This window comes from Mus pahari, chromosome 2 (genome assembly GCF_900095145.1).
Source record: "Mus pahari chromosome 2, PAHARI_EIJ_v1.1, whole genome shotgun sequence".
In the NCBI taxonomy this organism is placed as follows: domain Eukaryota; kingdom Metazoa; phylum Chordata; class Mammalia; order Rodentia; family Muridae; genus Mus; species Mus pahari.
The window spans coordinates 73,550,251-73,568,411 of NC_034591.1; the positions used below are offsets into that span (position 1 = coordinate 73,550,251).

Consider the following 18,161-nt stretch of genomic DNA (forward strand, 5'->3'; position numbering starts at 1 on the left):
AATGGGTAATTAAAAGTTTGTGTAGCTCTGAGTGTCACTGTCTCTGGGACTTGCCACCCATTTTGTATGCACAAGCCACCAGGGTGTCTGTGCTGCTGGCCCCTGGGTCCTTCTGGCTCACAGATGTCCAGAGGAGCAGCCGGTGCCCGCACAGCTGTCAGGCTGTGTGCACCCACGTGTGTGGGAGGTCCCTTCTACTCACCCGACATCAACGATGGAGGTGCTGTTCTTCACAGCCAAAGCCACGCACTTCCCGCCCTCACTTGTTATTCTGTTTTTCCCTAGTCTGCAGAGAGGGATGCACGGTTAGCCTCTGCCTGGGAACTTCACCCAGGCCATCCTTCCCAGCACCGAGTCCACCAGGCCTTCTTGCCAGTGTGTTCTTGCTCTTGGTACTCATATATCTATGCCTGGGGTCTCCTCACAGGGAGGGACCCACAGCCCGGGACCAGCCACCCGAGGAGACTGCTCATGATCTCTGCTGGTGGTCAACCACTGGAGCCTTTCCTGGGGTTCTCTAAGTGACCCCAAGACCATCACTCACTTCAGTGATGAAGGATGCTCATATTTATTGACAGGGGCCAAGGTGCGTGTTTCCATTACCAGGAGGACTGGATGGTCAGCCTGAAAGGGCTCATCTATGACAGTACCAGGGATCAAGCACCCTGGAGGAGGAGGATCTTCTCTGACATTCCAGAAAGGGCAATAGATACAACCCTTCTTCCTAGCCAATGGTTAGGGAGATTAAAGTGCTAACTCCCCACCAACAGGTTCACAATCCAGGCCCCACACTGGGTCATAATTCCTCTACAGGATGAGCACCCCTCGCCAGTTTGGACCAGTATGGCCATGGGGCTGGCAGAGGATTTAGGGTGAAACCTCTTTATGATAACATTGGTTCATGTAGTAATGGAAAAGGTGACCTGGGTACTTGTAGAGAAAAGAAATTTCTAGAGAGTCCCCGCCCCTTCCCCACTTACTTACTTAAGGTGTGTGAGGCCTTTGCATTCATCCAGGATTTGGGCCACATACCTGGCTCCGATATCAGTGATCTGGTTGTTGTATAAACTTGGAGAGAAAGCACAGCCAGGGGCCTTTGTAAGCCTCACTGTCACTTGAACACCCCCTCCTACAGTGAGTACATGCCGCCTCTGCCTACTGGTTTCTACTGTCTAAGTTTAAAGGGGAACTCACAGAGCCCACAGTTTGGGCTCTGCCTCAGCCTGGCTCCAAAGTCAGACTTCCCTTCTATGCTAAATCCTTACACCACTCTAGCCTGTGATCACTGGGAGAATATACCACCATGCACAGCCCTGGCACGTGATGTAAATGCAGGTGATGGCGATTTAGGTTTTCTGAAGAGTAAAGTCCTGTGTCTTTTTTTACAAAACCATTTTCCCTATCCATTCTGATTGAAATGTAATATCAGTAAAGCAGTAAGGCTCCTCTCTGCAGTCTCCCATCATATATAACAGAGAGGAGCATGGGACCGTTTGACTATATGTCCTCATGCCTCAGGGCCCACAACTGAGGTCCAGGAGTGTGCCGTGACAGAAAAAGCAGCAGCCATGGGGCCACCTGCTCTCACCTCAACTCCAAAACTCAAAGCTCTTTGTCACTGATCTAGCAACTGACTATGTGTGGTCTTCACTTAAGCCTACTTGGTTCTGAGTATTCACTCCCTTTCCCGAGGTATTTGAAGAAGGTACTTGCTAGGACCCCTCTAGCTGTCTCACTAGTTTTCAACATACATACCCCTTGCCTTTGACCTAGAAATAGATATGAAGTAGTTAAGTCTGATGTATAAACAGGCATTTTAACCTCTACAAAACCTATCCCGACATGCTCTCTCCTCATATCCTCCAAAGCAGCAGACCTGGTTTGGGTCTCAATTGTTCAAGGAAGGAAGCTGGGGCTACACCTGAGTTCGTGTTGTGGGTGTGATGGTATACTCCTGTAAGCCCAGCATGTGGAGGCTGAGGATGGAGGATGCCAGCACTGGCCATAGTTTCTGTCTCCAGTGGACCACGTGGCTGCTATTCCTGCTGCTTAGAACTATGACCAGGTAGCAGGCCCAGGGTCCGCACGGGAGACTCACCCCAGGAACGTCACGATCTTGTACTTGGTCAGTTCCTCACACAGCACCTTCACCCCGGTGTCGGTGATCTGGTTGACGCTGAGTCTAAAACACAACAGTGACGATGGCCATACTCAGTCCAAAAATGTCTGTAGGCAGGACCAGCAACAAGGCTGGTCCAGAAACAGAAGGGTCACGGAGACCAAGAAGGGCATGTGTAGCCAGCAACCTCCAACATCCTGCATTTTGGGTGTGGCTTCTCCATCCTCTCTACACAGTAGGGATCATGAAGTCTGAACTGTGTGGGACCACCTTTAGAGATCACTGCCACTAAGGGGACCCTTGCCTTTTAGGAGTGGGGTCAGGGCATGAGATAACTTGCAAAACACAGGCCAGCACAGTCCCTACTAGAAATGACCCAGCTCCAATGCAGGAGAAAGTCGGACATCCTGCTGCCTAGGGAGATTGCTCGTTTGAAGCAGCTCTGGGTGGGAAATCAGAAGCTTTCTGGGAAAGGGCGGGTCTTGGCAGCAACCCTCTCCAGCTGACTCCCAATGCAAACGCTGCCTGTGCGGGCCAGATTGGGCACTGGCCACAGGACAAACAGGAAAACAGGGCCTCGGGGGCTGCTTCCCTATAGGTCAAGGGCCAGCCTCACGCTGCAATTTCTCTAGAAAAAAAAAAAAAAAAATCTCGGAACCAGCAGAATAGCTTCTCAGGACCAAAATGTTCATGAGTTTGTGAGTCCAGGGAGTCCAGGGGTAGAACCCAGGGCTTGCAGCATGCTAGGCAGGTATGCCTCTGAGCTACCAAGAGCCTTCCTCTTCGTCCCCTTTCCCATTTCTCTTTCTCTCCCCACCCCCACCCACCAAGCCATCTCTGTAACAAGCTACCCTGTCCAGGAAGAGGGAAAGCAGCTGAGAGACAAGGTGTGAGCAGGACCCCCCACCCACACCCCTCATGAGGGGACAGGATGGGGGCAGCAGACTTTCTACACTAGAACCCACTGGCAAATGCCCGACCCTACTGGGAGAAACAACCAGAGAAGCAAACAAAGGGCGTGGCTACGCTCCAATACAACTTTACTTACTAGCACAAGCCTCGGCTGAGTTGGACCCCAAACTGACATCCAGGACAAATAAAAAGTGAACAGAAAAAGATTTATTATCAAGCCACATCAAAAAGATAAGGTCAGCCTCTCACGACCTGTCCCCAAGAGTATGGTCTCAGGGCAAGCCCAGGGTGCCCACGGCACAGCCATCCCCTTAGGTCCCACACCAGGGGACAAAAGGCTGAGGTGCTTACTAACAATCAGGGCAGACCCTGGCTGACATCTCTGTCTCTGGCTATGCTCTCCCTCATATTTACAATAAACCTTCTCCTCTACCATACCTGTAAGAAATGGTATCAGCTCAGGACCCCCAAGACCAAGTTCTAAGCACAAAGGAGATTTCTTTGCTCCAGAGGAACAGAGAGCAGAGCATAAGAGACAAAGACAGGAGGTAGTGGATGAGGGAGAAGGAGAAGGGAGCAAAGGAGTGGGGGAAAGGGTACTTGTCACCGTGGGGACAAAGGACGGCCTCTGGATACAGAGAAGACAGATGCAGTACAAAGGAGAATGGCAGTTCATAAAGGTAGGAGGGAAAGCTCTGTGTTAGGATGAGGTGTTTAATAGTAGTTGGGCATGTTTACTGAGTGAGCCAAAGAGGGGGCTTTTAACTGTAGGACTTCAGTACTCTGATAGCTGGACTTCGGTGGTCAGTCTCAGGAGGAGGAAGTGTCCAAATAATGGGACAGATCCTGGGGTTAGCTTTAGCAATGCCATTTAATCGTTTTTGTTGTTGCTGTTGTTGTTGTTTTGTTTTGTTTTAGCAAGGCAGAGGGAACGGGGAAGAAGAGCGAAGCCTGACAGATCCATGCGCGAGCTGGCTAGTGTCCCTTCAATTTCCTTGGCAATAGCTTTTTAAAACCATTAGGGATGTGGCTCAATGGTAAGTGCGTGTGTGGTATGTATGGTGCCTCCAGTTCAAACTCCAATACTGAAGAAAAAAAATTAAAAATAAGACATGTCCTTTGTGTGATTCCATCTGGCTACAATACTAAGTAGTTGGCTGGAGCGACCATCTTGTATAGCCATATTGGGTCAGGATATAGAAGCCAGGTAGTAAGGCAAAAGAGAGCTGGGTTCTGGTCAGAGAGACAACATAGCAGCTTTTAATCACATATTCTTAGACTTTGCTCCAGAGAGAAGTAAGATATATGTAAGCCACCCAGATTTGACGTTTTCTCAAACTCTTTACTGCAATTAATCCTACCCGATGTCCTCAAGGGACTCAAAGTGCTTCTGTGAGGTCGACCATAGTATAAGCCCTGCTTTCCGATAAGCTGCTCTTTCCTCTGTGGGTGCCAGAGAGGCGGGAACCCACTCTGCTCCTGAGCTCCTTCTTACAGAAGGCTTCGGGTTCTAGGCTGCCTTCTGTCTTCAGCCTCATACACACCGAGTCCCCACATGGTTTTTATTCACCGAGTTCCCAGGCCTAAGAATGAGCTCCAAACCACCACTGCAGAACTGCAAGAGTCAAGCTGGGGCAGACTGAAGTCCCTGCAGAGACTGGCCAGCTTTGTTTCCTGCAGGCAATGTTAACGGGAGAAGCGGAGTGGCCTCTCATTTCTACTGTCAAGCAGGAAAAGCACCGGAAGACAGCTGCCTTTCTCAGGAGAAGCAAGGCCACTTAGTTCACAGTCTGCCTTCCCTGGGGCCAGATACTAGGAGCCAAAGGCAAGAGTCTGCTCTTTCTGAGCCTCCCGCTCATCTTCAAGGGCAGCTCTTCCCCTTCTGGCCCCACCAGGTCTCAGCTGTGGGGCCTGGAGCAATTCCTTTACTTCCTTATATCCATACTTCCTATTTGCCTAAATGGGCACTATAGTTCCGAGGCAATAGCAGCCCCTGCCTCTACAGGAATGTTGCTGGTCTTTGCGACTTGGTGGGTTCTTCTTTTTCCCACCCTTTATCCCTACCCTGTTTCACCTCCTATCACTAAAGAGAAGAGAAAGAAGGATGGAAGAGAGAGAGAGAGAGAGAGAGAGAGAGAGAGAGAGAGAGAGAGAGAGAATCTAATTTCTTCTTTTCTTCTTTGAGCATGACTAACAGACTCCAACCAATCCCACCTGAATGACCAGAAACCACTAAAACCACTAACTCTTTGGGGGCTTTAGCATTTATATACCCTCTGAAGAGTTCCTGGAGTTCCAAACATCATACAACTGCAGAAACTATCTGTAGCTGGCAAAAGCATGCCTCTGCTATAGCACAAGGCAAATCATAGTCAGCGGCTACAGACAGTCCAACACAGCCCAACATCCCTACTCCTGGGATTAAAACAAAAGCACACTCTTATAATATTTGTGTGTGTGTGTGTGTGTGTGTGTGTTTTAAAGAAACCAAATTCCAGACAATTCTAGACTTGTCACTACAGGGGAAAGAGCATTAAGCTGGTTACAACCCTAATGCATTTCACCCACTTTCTGTATACATGGGCTGTTGGGTTGGCCATGCTACAACTCTCCCTTGAGCTTCCTGAGATTACAGTTGGTTACAGGATGCCCAACTGGATCCGATCTGGTCACCTGACTTGCTTTCCTTCTTGCCTCCCCTACCCATTCCCAGATAGAAGGGTTAAACCCTTGTGTAATGGACAGACCAAGAATCTTAAACCAGGTTTCTAGTCATGTGGCCCCAAGCCCTTCAGCCTCACCTGATAACCGTGAGACGGCTAAAGCAAGGCTGCAGCTCCTGTACTCCATAGTCATTGAGGTTGTTGTTGTCCAGGTCTAGGGCCAGCTGCCTGTGGAAGTGATGCAGGACGAAGGACAGGGCGCTGCAGTCCGCAGAGCAAGCGTTGCAGAAGGCCAGCTTGAGGTAGTCCGCACTGATGCCCCTGGCGGCGAGGCGCCCCACCTTCTGGCTCTGCGTCTCATAGATGCAGCGCAGCATCCACAGGAATGTAGGCATGGCATGCACCTGGTTAAAGCCTCCAGACTGGACCCGCGGTAGGCTCTTCAAGTAGGAGCGCAGGCTGGCAAACAGGTGAGCCCACAGGGCCTTGCGCTTCCTCCTTAGGACAGCCTTGGGCACGAGCTGCCGAAGGAGTTTCTGTCGGGCTTTGGCCAGCAGCCCACACAGGAAGAGGTTGGTGAACTGGAAGTGATCTTTGTTCCTGAAAGGATCAGGGCCCAACCGGCTTCTGCCACCCAGGCACTGGAAGGAGAAGAAGGAAGGATGGCAGGACGAGCTTGTTGCCTCCCCTGGAGACGTCCATTCTCGAAAGAACCTTAGCAACTCCCGGGTGCTCACTTTGTCATCTGCTACCAGGAAGAAGGCGGTGAAGAAGGCCTGGAGCGTAAGGTGGAAAAATTCGTAAGACTGGCCCTGCTCAGGGCCCACATCGGGCAAAGCCCGCAGGAAGCCCAGCTGCAGATCTCCTTCCTGCAGCTTCGACGCCTGCACCTCCTCCTGGCCAAACACAAAGAGGCTCCTGTCCGTGCCTCGATGAGCCACCTCGCCCAGCGCATGCAGCGTGCGCCAGCCTGCACGTAGGGTTTCCGCCGGGCTGCGCGTGTTGCGCTGCACCAGGCTGCTGGGTTGCGTCCTGTTCAGATGCACCTCAGTGACCAGCAGAAAGACATCAGTCAGGGTCACAGCACAGTCCGGCAACTGCGAGGAGCCCTCGAAGGCCGTGTGGAAGTGCTGAAAGCAACGGAAGATGATCCAGCAGAAGAGCGGCACCCCGCACAGGCTGCAGAGGTTGGGGTTGGCATCGAGCTGCTGCAGCAGATGCTCCTGCGCCGTGCGCTCGGGGAACATCCTGCGGGCATAGGTGCGCAGGTGGTTCGGGGAGAAGCCCCGGAGCAGCACCTTTTTGCGCAGGAGCTGGCGGGGGACCTCCACACCTGTGCGAGCCGTGAGCAGTTTGCCCGCACCCTTGAGCATCCTCCCGCTTAGGAGGTTAGCCAGCAGGACCAGAGGGTGAGCCGGCTCCCATGGGCAGCAGTTATCTGGCACGCGGCTCAGGTCGAAGTCTGAGTGCAGCTCATCTAGGCCGTCGAAAGTGAAGAGCGCCGTGTGGGGAAAGCGCAGCAAAAAGGAGAACACCTCCTCTGGGTCCTGCTCCGGGTAGCAGAAATGCTTGAAGAGCAAGTCCTGCAGAGTCAGCATGTCGCTCTCCTTGAAGCAGCTGAACATGCGGCAGCGGAAGTGGAAGAAGAATTTGGCCGTCGGGGTCAACCTGCCCGACGCCCAGAGGCTCTGCAACCTCTGCAGCAGCATGGACTTGCCCACTCCCGCGTCCCCAAACATGAAGACAGTCTCTCCATGCTCATTGAGGACCCCCGTGCTGTGGTCCAGCAGGCAATCCAGGCCTCCTAGGCTGCCCAGGTTTTCATTGTTGAAGCCTACCAGCTCCATGAGTGTGTCCATATAGATCTCCTCCAGCAGCAGGTCCTCCTTTTGGGCGTAGCACAGCATGAACTTGGAGTCGCGGCCCAGTTGGTGTCGCAGCTGTTGGGTATACCTGCTTACTGGAGCGGGGAGGAGTGTTTCCCAGCAACCGGGTGAGGGGACAGGGAGTAGATGCGTTAAACAGAGCAGCTTGGGACAGAGAGGCAAGCACATAAGCAAACAAACAGCCCAGACGCTGAGCCAAATCATTTACTCCTTTAACAGGAGCCCCCAAAGCCTCAAAGAGCCAGTGTCCCAGAACTTGAGGGTCAGGCCTTCCCTCCTTCTGCTTGACTTTAGGTTTAGCCAGCTGCAGGCCCCTCCAGGTCAAGAATCTGAAACAAGCCTCCCTTGTTTCTCTGCACAATGTTGTCATTGAACTCTAGAGACAGAAGCCACTCACACTCGAGGGCCAGGCTGTGCTGCCCCATCCCAATCCACAGACCTGTTTGAATAGTGAGTCTGCACTGAGAGGGGGAAGTTACCCCAGCCGTTCTTTGCTTTGTAATACTGTTCTTGAATAAGGGTCCGACAGAACTGCACGTCAAAATGTTTGGTTATAAAAATACAAGGCTGGGCATTAATCTGACTTACAAAGGAGCTGTGCCTAGCCTCAAACATCACCATCAAACATGCAGAGCTATCGTAGTGCAACCAACCGCTGCCTCCCAGGGTGAGCACCTTGGGGCACAGATGCTCAGGGTAAACCCCAAGGGTGAGCCCAAGAGGCAGAGATGCCACAGTGTGCTCCACCATGTCCATGCTCCCATCAAACCTGAGTGATGAAAAATGGGGCTTATGCCAAACGAAAGAGTGTTCTACACGCTCCTTTAAAATTGTTCTTGAATTTAAATTATCTGATTAACAAAATTCAGATACTCATATGTACACTTCTGGATTCACCCCATCAACTTAGTCCAACTGATTGTTCAAAATTTGTAAAGAGGGATGGATATGGTGGCACACCTTTGTAATCTCTACTCAGGAGGCTGAGGCAGGAAGATCAAGAGTTCAAGACCAGCCTGGGCTTACACTGGTAGATCCTGCTCCCAAAACACAAATCCTAAAAAGAAGTTTAAAGTTAATTGCACGTTATCTATAGCTCACTTGGGTCTAACTCATAATAATTTATATTGCAGAAATTTTGCTAATCACATAATATACTAGTCATTTAAGTTTTAGTAAATTTATAGAGTTTAATAAGTACTACTATAGTTCATTCTAGAATGTCTATCATCCTCCTGAAATTTTTGGAGCTGATTTGTAGCCAGCCTCTGTTCTGTCCCAGCTCCAGATACTGACAACTGCCGGTGGGCTTCTCCTCTTTATAAATGTGCTTTTTTAATAGATATGAAATCTTGCAATATAATTCTATCATGTAGAATAAATTACTCTCTACATGCTAGTCATGGCTGAAGGAACCAAAAGAGAAGTCCTTGAGAGAACCACTCAGCGTGGGATAAATGTGTATACATACACACACACACACACACACACACACACACACACACACACACACACACGAAGGAAATGAGGCAGGCAGGAAAAGAATAATGTGAGCAAGAGGCTGCCTAAGGACAGCTAGCACCTGGGGCTACAGGAGCAAACTCAGCCTTGGCACTGCTGCATGGCTTTATTCTCTGTAAACATTCACTTTCTGGGAAGGTTATTTTGTTTCCAAGTGTAACCTCTTGAATCTGATATGGCCTACGAAGGCCAATAACAGGGCCAGACATCAGGCTTTGGGTAGGTGATGGATCTTTAAGGCTGTGACCTCACCAAGATGAATCCACTGTCAGTTTCATAATCTGATGGAATTGTAGGGAAGAGGCAGAAACTAGGAGGTGGGGTTCGTGGGAAGAGACGGGTCACTGTGTCTTGTCCCTGGCTCCTTGCTGTCTGTCACTGTTGCCAGAGAGCAGCAATTCTCTGCCATGTTCGTCCACCATAATGCTTCAGCCCCACTTAGGCAAAGGGGCCTAGCAACCGTGGACTGAGACACTAAAACAGAGCTTTTCCTCTTGAAGTTGCTTTTCTAGACATTTTGTCACAGAGTTGTAAAGTGACTAGAACCCCAGGCCAGACTGGAGTCTAAAATTGGAGTGGAGGGCCCTTGTTCCTGGTAGATGTCAATAGATGTCACAAAGCAGGGTTAGAACCCTGTCCCAGAGCAGACTCTGCCCTGATCAGTTGCACCCTCTGTTGCTGCTGCTGCTGCCACCCTGGTCACCTTGCCATAGACTCTGAACTCCTAAAAGACAGCACATTCTACGCCTGGGCATTACTGCACCCTCAGGGTCCAGCATAGTGCTTCAGCATGTGTTGGGTGCATCATTAAAAACTCTGGAGCTAAGCGGTCAATGAATGAATGAAAACACGGACTGGCTCCTGAATGACCAAAGAACTTTACCTAGAATCAAACCTGGCAGTTCTGTTTCTGGAAAGGTATCTTTCTTTTTTATTGTTATTTGTATCTTGGAGGTTGAGCTCAGAGCTATGCACACTAGGCAAATACATTACCTACCACTGAGTGACATCTTAGCCCTCCCAGAACAAACTGAAAACAAACAAAGCCCACAGTGTCAAAACTGCTACCTCTGAGTCAGAGGAGGCAGTGAGCAAACACTCAGAACAAAGACCATTTCCATAACTTGTGGGAGACCAAAACAAGCTTCGAGAAGAGGGCTGGGGATGTAACCCAATGGAAAGGCACTGGCCCCGGCATGCCTAAGGCCCAGGGTTCCATCCCTAAAACCAAAGGAAGAAAAAGGAAACAGACAGAGTTGCTCCACGCGTTTGGTTCAATTGCAACCACCTGGTCTGCGCTCTGGTGTCAGGAACCATCTCTTCTTTCCAAAATGGAAGGAACACTGGGGTGTTGCTGGGTGAGGTAGAGCCTAAAGCCACCAGGGTGCCTGCCCTTGCTGGCTGGCTACACATGTATGCCCACAGCATTTCCAGACCCCAGTGCCTCGCCCCTTACTCCAGCTTGTACTCCCACCGCGCTGACTCCTACCTGGGTCAGTATTGACGATAGTTTTGGTCCGAATGAGCTGGGAAGGGGAGAAGCCAATCTCTGAGAGCCACAGCCTGAGGTCCACGTAAGCATCCTCCAGCTGCTGCAGCACGTAGAGGAAGAACTCAGACACCTCCTCGCCTTTGCTCTGCACCAGGTCAAGGATCTTTCGGACCTACAGACAACACACGCATTAAGAGCATGCGCGCTGGTGTGAAGGACACCTTCCTGTCAAAAGGATCCCGGTGCATCCAGCTGCTAGCACCGTAGCAGTAGCCCGGCCACCTCCATACCCAGTGTAAGAGTCAACATGGAATCTGCAAAAACGGACCTCTTTAGCAAGATCTCAGCCCCGTGGCAATAAGAAGCCAGGAGGAATCTGTGAGCCTGAGAACAGATCAGACACAGATAGAGCCCTCCAGCTGTGGTCTTTTCTCTGACTTTCCCTGCTAATCTCACAGGTCACTGACATCCCAGGACAAGTGCGCTAAGGAGGTAGTCTCCTCAGAGACATAAGGACGTAGCCGTAGCTGGTCTACCCCGCAGGAGGGTAACATGACTCCCATCAAATCACATACTCAAAATGGCCTTTTAATTTAAAATACAGGCAAAACAATCAGAGCCTGTATTTAGAGGCACACACCTATAATCCTAGCACTTGGGAAAATGAGATAAGAGGATCGTAGTCCAAAAAACCAACCTAGAGAGGACCCTGTCTCAAAAAGCAAAAAAGGTGGGGGGATCAAAAGGGAAGCCCACAGCATACTGGCAGTTCCTTCCTATCTCTTCCTGTTTCTTCTCAAATAAACTTTTCATTTCTCTATCCAAGGACTTCCAGGCCTCTGTTAGATTGTTCAGAAGATACCCTTGAGCTTAGGGAACTAAGAATTGCCCTACTTCCTACTTCATGGCGTGGGAAAGTCTTCAATGGGGCCCCACCTTGGGAGGCAGTCACTTCTAAGTCGGATTTTGTGGGTGGCTACCCTGAGTCTTTGCCTCTGTGCCCTTGGGGAGTCGAGGCACTGAGTGTGGCGCTCTGTGTCACCTACTCATTTAGGGCACACTTCTAAAGTGGACTGTGGATCAATACCCACAGCAGGGAGAGCTGAACTGGAAGGGCTTGCTCAGCCTCTGACAGAAGCAAACTGTTTGACTGGGCAGGAAGCTAATCATTTGGGCATTTATGATTCTGTGGAGACCTCAGTGTGAATGGACATATGTCATCAGTCTCTTCTGTAATTCATAAGTTGAGGCTCAAGGATGAAAATAGCCCAAAGACCACCGTGTGAGTTCACATATGTCACCAATACTCTTGTGTTACAGACGCTGTATGGGACTAAAAACAGCAACAACATCTGAAGACCCCAGTGTGAAATTTGGCCCAATATACCAAATTCCCCCAAGGCATTTGCAGGGGTGAGCAAGGCGGACCACTGCTAGAAAGCCAGGTCAGTGACTATCGGCACCCGTGTCCCCCACTGCACCTTGTCAGGCTTGGTGGGACAGGCACACACAATCTCTGCATCTTCGGCTGAGAAGTAGCCATTCTCCAGCAGGTTGTCCACCAGACACTGAGTGTTCCGAATGTTGGGGACCAGATGTTCCCTGTTGATCTTCAGCAGTTTAATGTGGGAGTGACAGCCCGATGGGGTGCCTTCCATCTCATGATGGCCGCGCTCCTCCATTGCTCAAGTAGCCAGCAGCTACTTTTCTCAAATTCATCTTTGACCACATGTGTCTCGCTGGCAGGACAGGCAATCAGGATTCAGGGCCACCGCCCAGGATCCTGCCTTTCATTGCTGACCCTGAAGAGGTAAAGGACATTGTCAGCAAAGCAAACTTCCCTAGTGAATTCTCCCTCTCCCATCTCCCATCTTTCCTTGCATTTTTCTATGTCTGACAGGAAGAAGTCATGCCTAAGGATTTTGTCAGGGAGGATGAACAGCAACAATAAGCATAATTCTGTTGTAAGGTATATTTAATCTCAAAATCTTTATACTTATACTAAACTTCAACCAGCGTTACAGCTGGGCAGATATCTACCCTCTATGCCGTTATGGCTACTTCTCTGCCAACAATTCCAAGATGTGACTTGTCATACTCCTTCTAGGCCACTCTTACTCTGACTGGCCAACCCTCAGGGCCAGTTCCCACCATCTTTAACCCATGGTGTCTTCTCTTGTCTCCACCTTCTCTCTTCCTCTTGGTCCTCCTCACATCCCAAGCCTGGGAACCAAAGCCCTGCCCACCTCTCTTCTGCCCAGCTATAGGCTGAAGGCATCTTTATTCAACCAATAGATTTAAATTAAGGAGCAAGGCTACTCTCGATGTAACCTTGGAGGTCAGTATTTAGTATTACAACACAACGACAGACCAAACCTCAACACAGTTCACTGCTGTCTGGTTTTCTGCAACACCAAATGTGTTCATCAGTGTTACTACCACTGCAGCAAGAGACCAGTGCCAGGAAAGAAAGACTGATTCTGCCTCCTTGTTTCAGTCCTTCCGATGGAAGGCATGGCAGAGTGGAGCAACTATGTCTTCACGTGGAGACCGGGGAGGAGAGAGGGGGAGAGAGGGAAGAAGATGGTTACTAGGACCCACTTAAGGACCCATGGCTTCTTCAGTAAGTGACACCCAAAAGGCATAAAGCTGATAATACCGAATCCAAATGGCTGGTCACACTGAGTCTCTGGCATCATCCCTTGAAGGAAGATAAACTCTGAGCATGGACTTCTTCACTTAGACCTTCACTGTCTTTCTGGAATCTGCAAAACCAACAAGGATGTAGAGGGCAAAAAGTATTTGTGCACACAGGCACAGAAGCCAGAAAAGTTAAACTCATGGGTTATCCTTCAAAGGAAGGAGATGTTTAGCCTGTCGTCCTCCTGGTGTGCTGGGAGAGGTTGTAGTTTACAACCTGGTGATCTTCTGCTGTCTGATGAGCCAGGCTCTGCCCATATTGCCCAGAATTTGTGATTTACTTATCCCAGGCCTTTTCCCTCTAAAACTTTATGCGTTACTTTAGACCATAAAACTAATCCTAGTAAGAGATGCTTTTTCTATTTTACAACAGCCTGAGTGACATCTATGCCTTAGGGCCATGCATTATGTTGACCTCAGTCATTCTCCCTAGACCATGACCTTGAGCGATGTTTCTACCTCAACAAGAACAATCTTACAAAGGAAGCCATGTGACCTCTGCAAAGAGCTTCAGTGTAAACATGCCTGGGCTTTGCTATACTCACAGAACCGAGCTACTTGTTATCACAAAACCTTTCCCCCAAAATTGTGTTGTGCTTAAATATGGCTAAATAAATGATCTGGTGTCAGAGTACCAAAACCTGACTGAACCAAGTTTAATTCTTGTCTTTTTGAGGATCATTTCACTGACAGATATAAAGCCTGCAGGGACCCTTCCACACAAGGAGGGCCTCTTTTTAAATTTAAATGTTATTATAAAAAGTTGCAAAGAAGATATCACACACTGAAATTAACCAGCTCCAAAGACTAAATATCTTAGTGAACTTTGAAACAGTTAAAATAGCCATTTGGAAAGAAAGCAATAGAGTTTCACGTTGGGTTTTGTTCTTCTATAATCAAATACTTATCTACTACCCCAAACAAAAATCCTAAGAGAAAATTAAAATTAGAAAAATAGGGGGCTGGAGAGATGGCTCAGAGGTTAAGAACACTGAATGCTCTTCCAGAGGTCCTGAGTTCAATTCCCAGCAACCCACATGGTGGCTCACAACCATCTGTAATGGGATCTGATACCCTCTTCTGGTCTGTCTGAAGACAGCTACAGCATACTCACATACATAAAATAAATAAAATAAACATTTAAGCTGGGCATGGTGGCGCACACCTTTAATCCCAGCACTCGGGAGGCAAAGGCAGGCAGATTTCTGAGTTCGAGGCCAGCCTGGTCTACAAAGTGAGTTCCAGGACAGCCAGGGCTATATAGAGAAACCCTGTCTCAAAAAACCAAAAATAAATAATAATAATAATAATAATAATAATAATAATAATATAATAAAGAAAGAAACAAACATTTAAAAATTAGAAAAAATGAGCTTTATACCATTTTCATAACTCATGTTCATTGTTTATATTTAGTTCTTGCTGTTTGTGAGACAGGTTTCACTACATAGCTTTGATTGCCAGGATTAAAGGCATGGCCAGCCTTGTTTGGGGTTTTGGATGGTATTTGGGAGTGCTACAAAGATAGCTCAGGCACCAGGACTCTCTTAGCACCCAGAGCCAGAGACAGACGTGCCTGGAACAAAGGAGGCAGACAGTCATCTCACTCAGCTATGGTACCTATGACCCACATCAACGACCAGCATGGCACAAAACCCTGAGGGTGCAGTAGTGGCACACACACCTTGGTGGTAACCAACAGCTCTCTAGTTGGACTTAAGACCTGCTCAAAATTGGAAACAATACCTGGTACAGGAAACCTAGATAATTACTCAGTGCTAGTGAAATCATGGTTATCAGAAGAGACTCTACAACTACTAATTTATTAAACAAGTATAATCTCAACCAATAATTTATAAACATTTGTCCTTATACCCACAGCTCAGAGTAATCTTCACCCTTCATCAGGGAAACTGCAACAGATGGAGACCACTATAGAAAATCACAACTAATCAAAACACCAAGCTATGAAGACCAGTCCCAATGGGTTCATTTACAAAACAGTCCCATATCTAAGGCTCAGGAAGCATGTTGGAAGAAGGGGCAGAAATACTGTAAGAGCCAGAGGATTGGAAAGTTGTCTATGAGGTTGTATCTCTTAGTGATCTCAGAAGCTACATCCATAAAGTCTCACCAACATGACGGCCCAAATAAGGATGACACCAATGAACATGCCAAACTGGACAAAGAAAAGACCATGAGGACTCCTCAACCCTACACAAGCAATTAATTATAGGCAACTGGTGAAAGCCGGGATCAGGAATGGTTAGCCCTGACAGCATACATACAAGTAACACTATATGGACTGAAGGGTTATATGTAGGAATATATATTGCACACACACACACACACACACACACACACACACACACACACAGCCATATTCTGTCTAGGCTGCTCTTACTCAGACTGGCCAGCCCTCAGGGCCAATTCTCACTACCTTTAACCCATGGTGTCATGGAATTAGTGGGGAAAAAAAGGCATGAGTTTGAAGGAGAGTGGGGAAGGAGAATATAGCAAGGTTTGGAAGGGGAAGAAAGGAACAGAGAAATACTATAATTAAATTATAATCTCAAAAACATTTTGAAGTGCTTTAAAAGTGTATATTGTGAGATCAAAAAGTAAAAAAGGTATAACCATAACTAACTAGCTCAATAAATAATCGTCAAGGAAACGGAGGACAAGAACTGTAACAGCAGCAAGTCTCTGGGAGCCTGTGAGAAAAGTGGAAGCTGAAGCCCAGAGTGGAAACTTTCTCTTGAAATGCTCACAAGTGTGAGAGAAGAGGGAAAGGCCACGGTTCTCCCCGGGTGAGTCAGCGTGTTTAGAAGGCTGGGGAAAAGGAGGTTGAGCAACTTCCTTCATTCAGCTTGACCCAATTCTTATCAACTGGGAGTGGGCTGTTAGGCCGGCTTCTCTTTCCCATGCCTGCAATTCCCACAAACATTGTCCCTCGGCTTCCCAGGCTTTTCCTGTAATTCCTACCACGGGTACTTCACAGTTCACCAGCAAAAGGGGAAGCTCTCTCCTGATTTCTGACCACCTGAACAAAGCCACGGGTCACATGACCCCTAGCTGGCAAAGAGGCTGCTTTTTTGTAATTTTCAGAGGGCAGTGAGCTCTCTTTGGCAGGAAGTGAAGGAGGAATAGACATCAAAAAGGAAACAAAGAAACACATTGCCTAATAAACCAAAAGCCAGAGACAGGGCAAACTGCCATGAGACACCTCAGAGTGACTGAGCATGAGCAGGTGACACCAGAAACAGAGAGCCAAGGTCACAACCTGCCAAAGGTGGGCCCTGTGGAAGGCAAGGGAGCTGGGAGGAGAGAGTAGGAGGGACAGCAGAGGAGTAAAGGAAAGGGAGGGCTGGAGAAGGGAGGGAGAGGAAGAAGAAGGGGTGGAGAAGATGAAGGAGGAATGGCAAAGGTTGAGTTTACAGAGCTAGGCCACTGTGTAGGGGGAGGTTTTCCCAGCTCTCTAGATGGAGCCTTGAGGATGGAAGTTGAAGGGAGATCCTGTCCAGACAGTCCAAGGAAACAACCAAAGAAACAAATCAAGGCTGTGGATGTGGCCTGAAACCGAGACCTCAGGCAGTAGAAGGCAAAGTGGAACACCAAGTAGAAAAATTAGGATAAAATAGGCAGGTCATAATCAGAGGCAGGTAGAGTATGTTGGTAAGAGGAAACCCCTGAGTGTGTGTGTGTGTGTGTGTGTGTGTGTGTGTGTGTGTGTGTGTGTGTGAGTCAGTCAGTCTGTGTGTCTATGTTCCTGGCATTTTTATTTGTTTAAGATGGGGATCTTGCTTTTAGTTGTCCTGGGACTCCTATGTACCTGAGACTGACCTAAACAGACAATCCTCCTGCCTCAGCCTCCTGAGTCCTGAGACTTACAGGCCCGTGTCATAATGCATGGCTCTTTCTGTCTGTCTCCAGGCTAGGAGAATGCCCAGTATTGTGGGAACTGATCTCTATGTTCCCTCTTGCAACTTGGACTTCTGAACCAGATATGCAGTGGATGTTGGGGAAGGAAGTAACAGAGGAAAGAAGATTAGAGAACAGGGTCATTTTTTAAAGGCTCCCTATGTTTCTTAGGCTGGTCTTGAACCTATGAGCCCGAGTGATTCACTCAGGGTCCTGAGTATCCACAAATAAGACAGTGCTTGAAGAGAAGATCCTAAAGGATGATAGAGCAAGGTTACTTATAAAGTACACTATAAACCTCATGGTAGTTCTATTTTACTATTTAAAATAATAATTTATTTTGTTTTCTGTGCATTGGTGTGAGGGTGTCAGATCCTTTAGAACTGGAGTTACAGACAGTTGTGAGCTGCCACATGGATGCTGGGAGTTGAACCTAGGTCCTCTGGAAGAGATCCAGTGCTCTTTAACCGCTGAGCCATCTCCACCCCCTATTTAGTATTTTTTATGGTTTTTTACATTTATTCATTCAGTATGTGTGCATGCACTCACATGTGTACAAGCACCAAGGTGATGTGTGGTGGGCAGAAGACAATGTTCCAGAATCAGTTACCAGATGGATCTGGGGACTAAAATCCAGTCACTAGGCTTGCAGGCAAGCACCTTTATCCCTTGAGCCATCTCACCAACCCTGGTAAATTCTTTTTTTTTTTTTTTTAGTTTACATTAATGAAAGTAAAAATAAGCATGTGACTTAATGAGATATTTCAATTAGTTAAATATATGCAAAGCATTGCTCTAATATGTCCTCTGTAAAACATGCAGTTTCCTCTGAGAGTAAAATTTCCATCTTGGAGGGAAGCTTTTTAAGACATAGGATGTTAGAACAAGGTAAACAAGAAGATAGTCTAAGCCGGGCAGTGGTGCATTCCAGCACTTGGGAGGCAGAG

At 48.2% G+C, this 18,161-nt stretch overlaps 1 protein-coding gene across 5 annotated transcripts in view; it reads right to left on the minus strand.

Annotated features, from left to right (window-relative positions):
• Nod1 (nucleotide binding oligomerization domain containing 1) overlaps nucleotides 1-18,161 on the minus strand; it is a 49,208-nt gene that overhangs the window by 12,949 nt on the left and 18,098 nt on the right. Inside the window, exons 2-9 of one of the 5 annotated variants that reach the window (XM_029535457.1) lie at nucleotides 13,253-13,358; nucleotides 12,970-13,130; nucleotides 12,075-12,395; nucleotides 10,591-10,765; nucleotides 5,833-7,654; nucleotides 2,099-2,182; nucleotides 1,033-1,068; nucleotides 203-286 (exon numbers count right to left, since the gene is read on the minus strand). In XM_029535457.1, the coding sequence (XP_029391317.1) occupies nucleotides 203-286; nucleotides 1,033-1,068; nucleotides 2,099-2,182; nucleotides 5,833-7,654; nucleotides 10,591-10,765; nucleotides 12,075-12,275 (2,402 nt within the window). In that variant the 5' untranslated portion in view covers nucleotides 12,276-12,395; nucleotides 12,970-13,130; nucleotides 13,253-13,358. Of the gene's footprint in view, nucleotides 1-202; nucleotides 287-984; nucleotides 1,069-2,098; nucleotides 2,183-5,832; nucleotides 7,655-10,590; nucleotides 10,766-12,074; nucleotides 12,396-12,969; nucleotides 13,131-13,252; nucleotides 13,359-18,161 lie in introns of all 5 variants that reach the window. The other 4 variants (XM_029535454.1, XM_029535456.1, XM_029535458.1 and 1 more) reach the window with 4 other exon arrangements.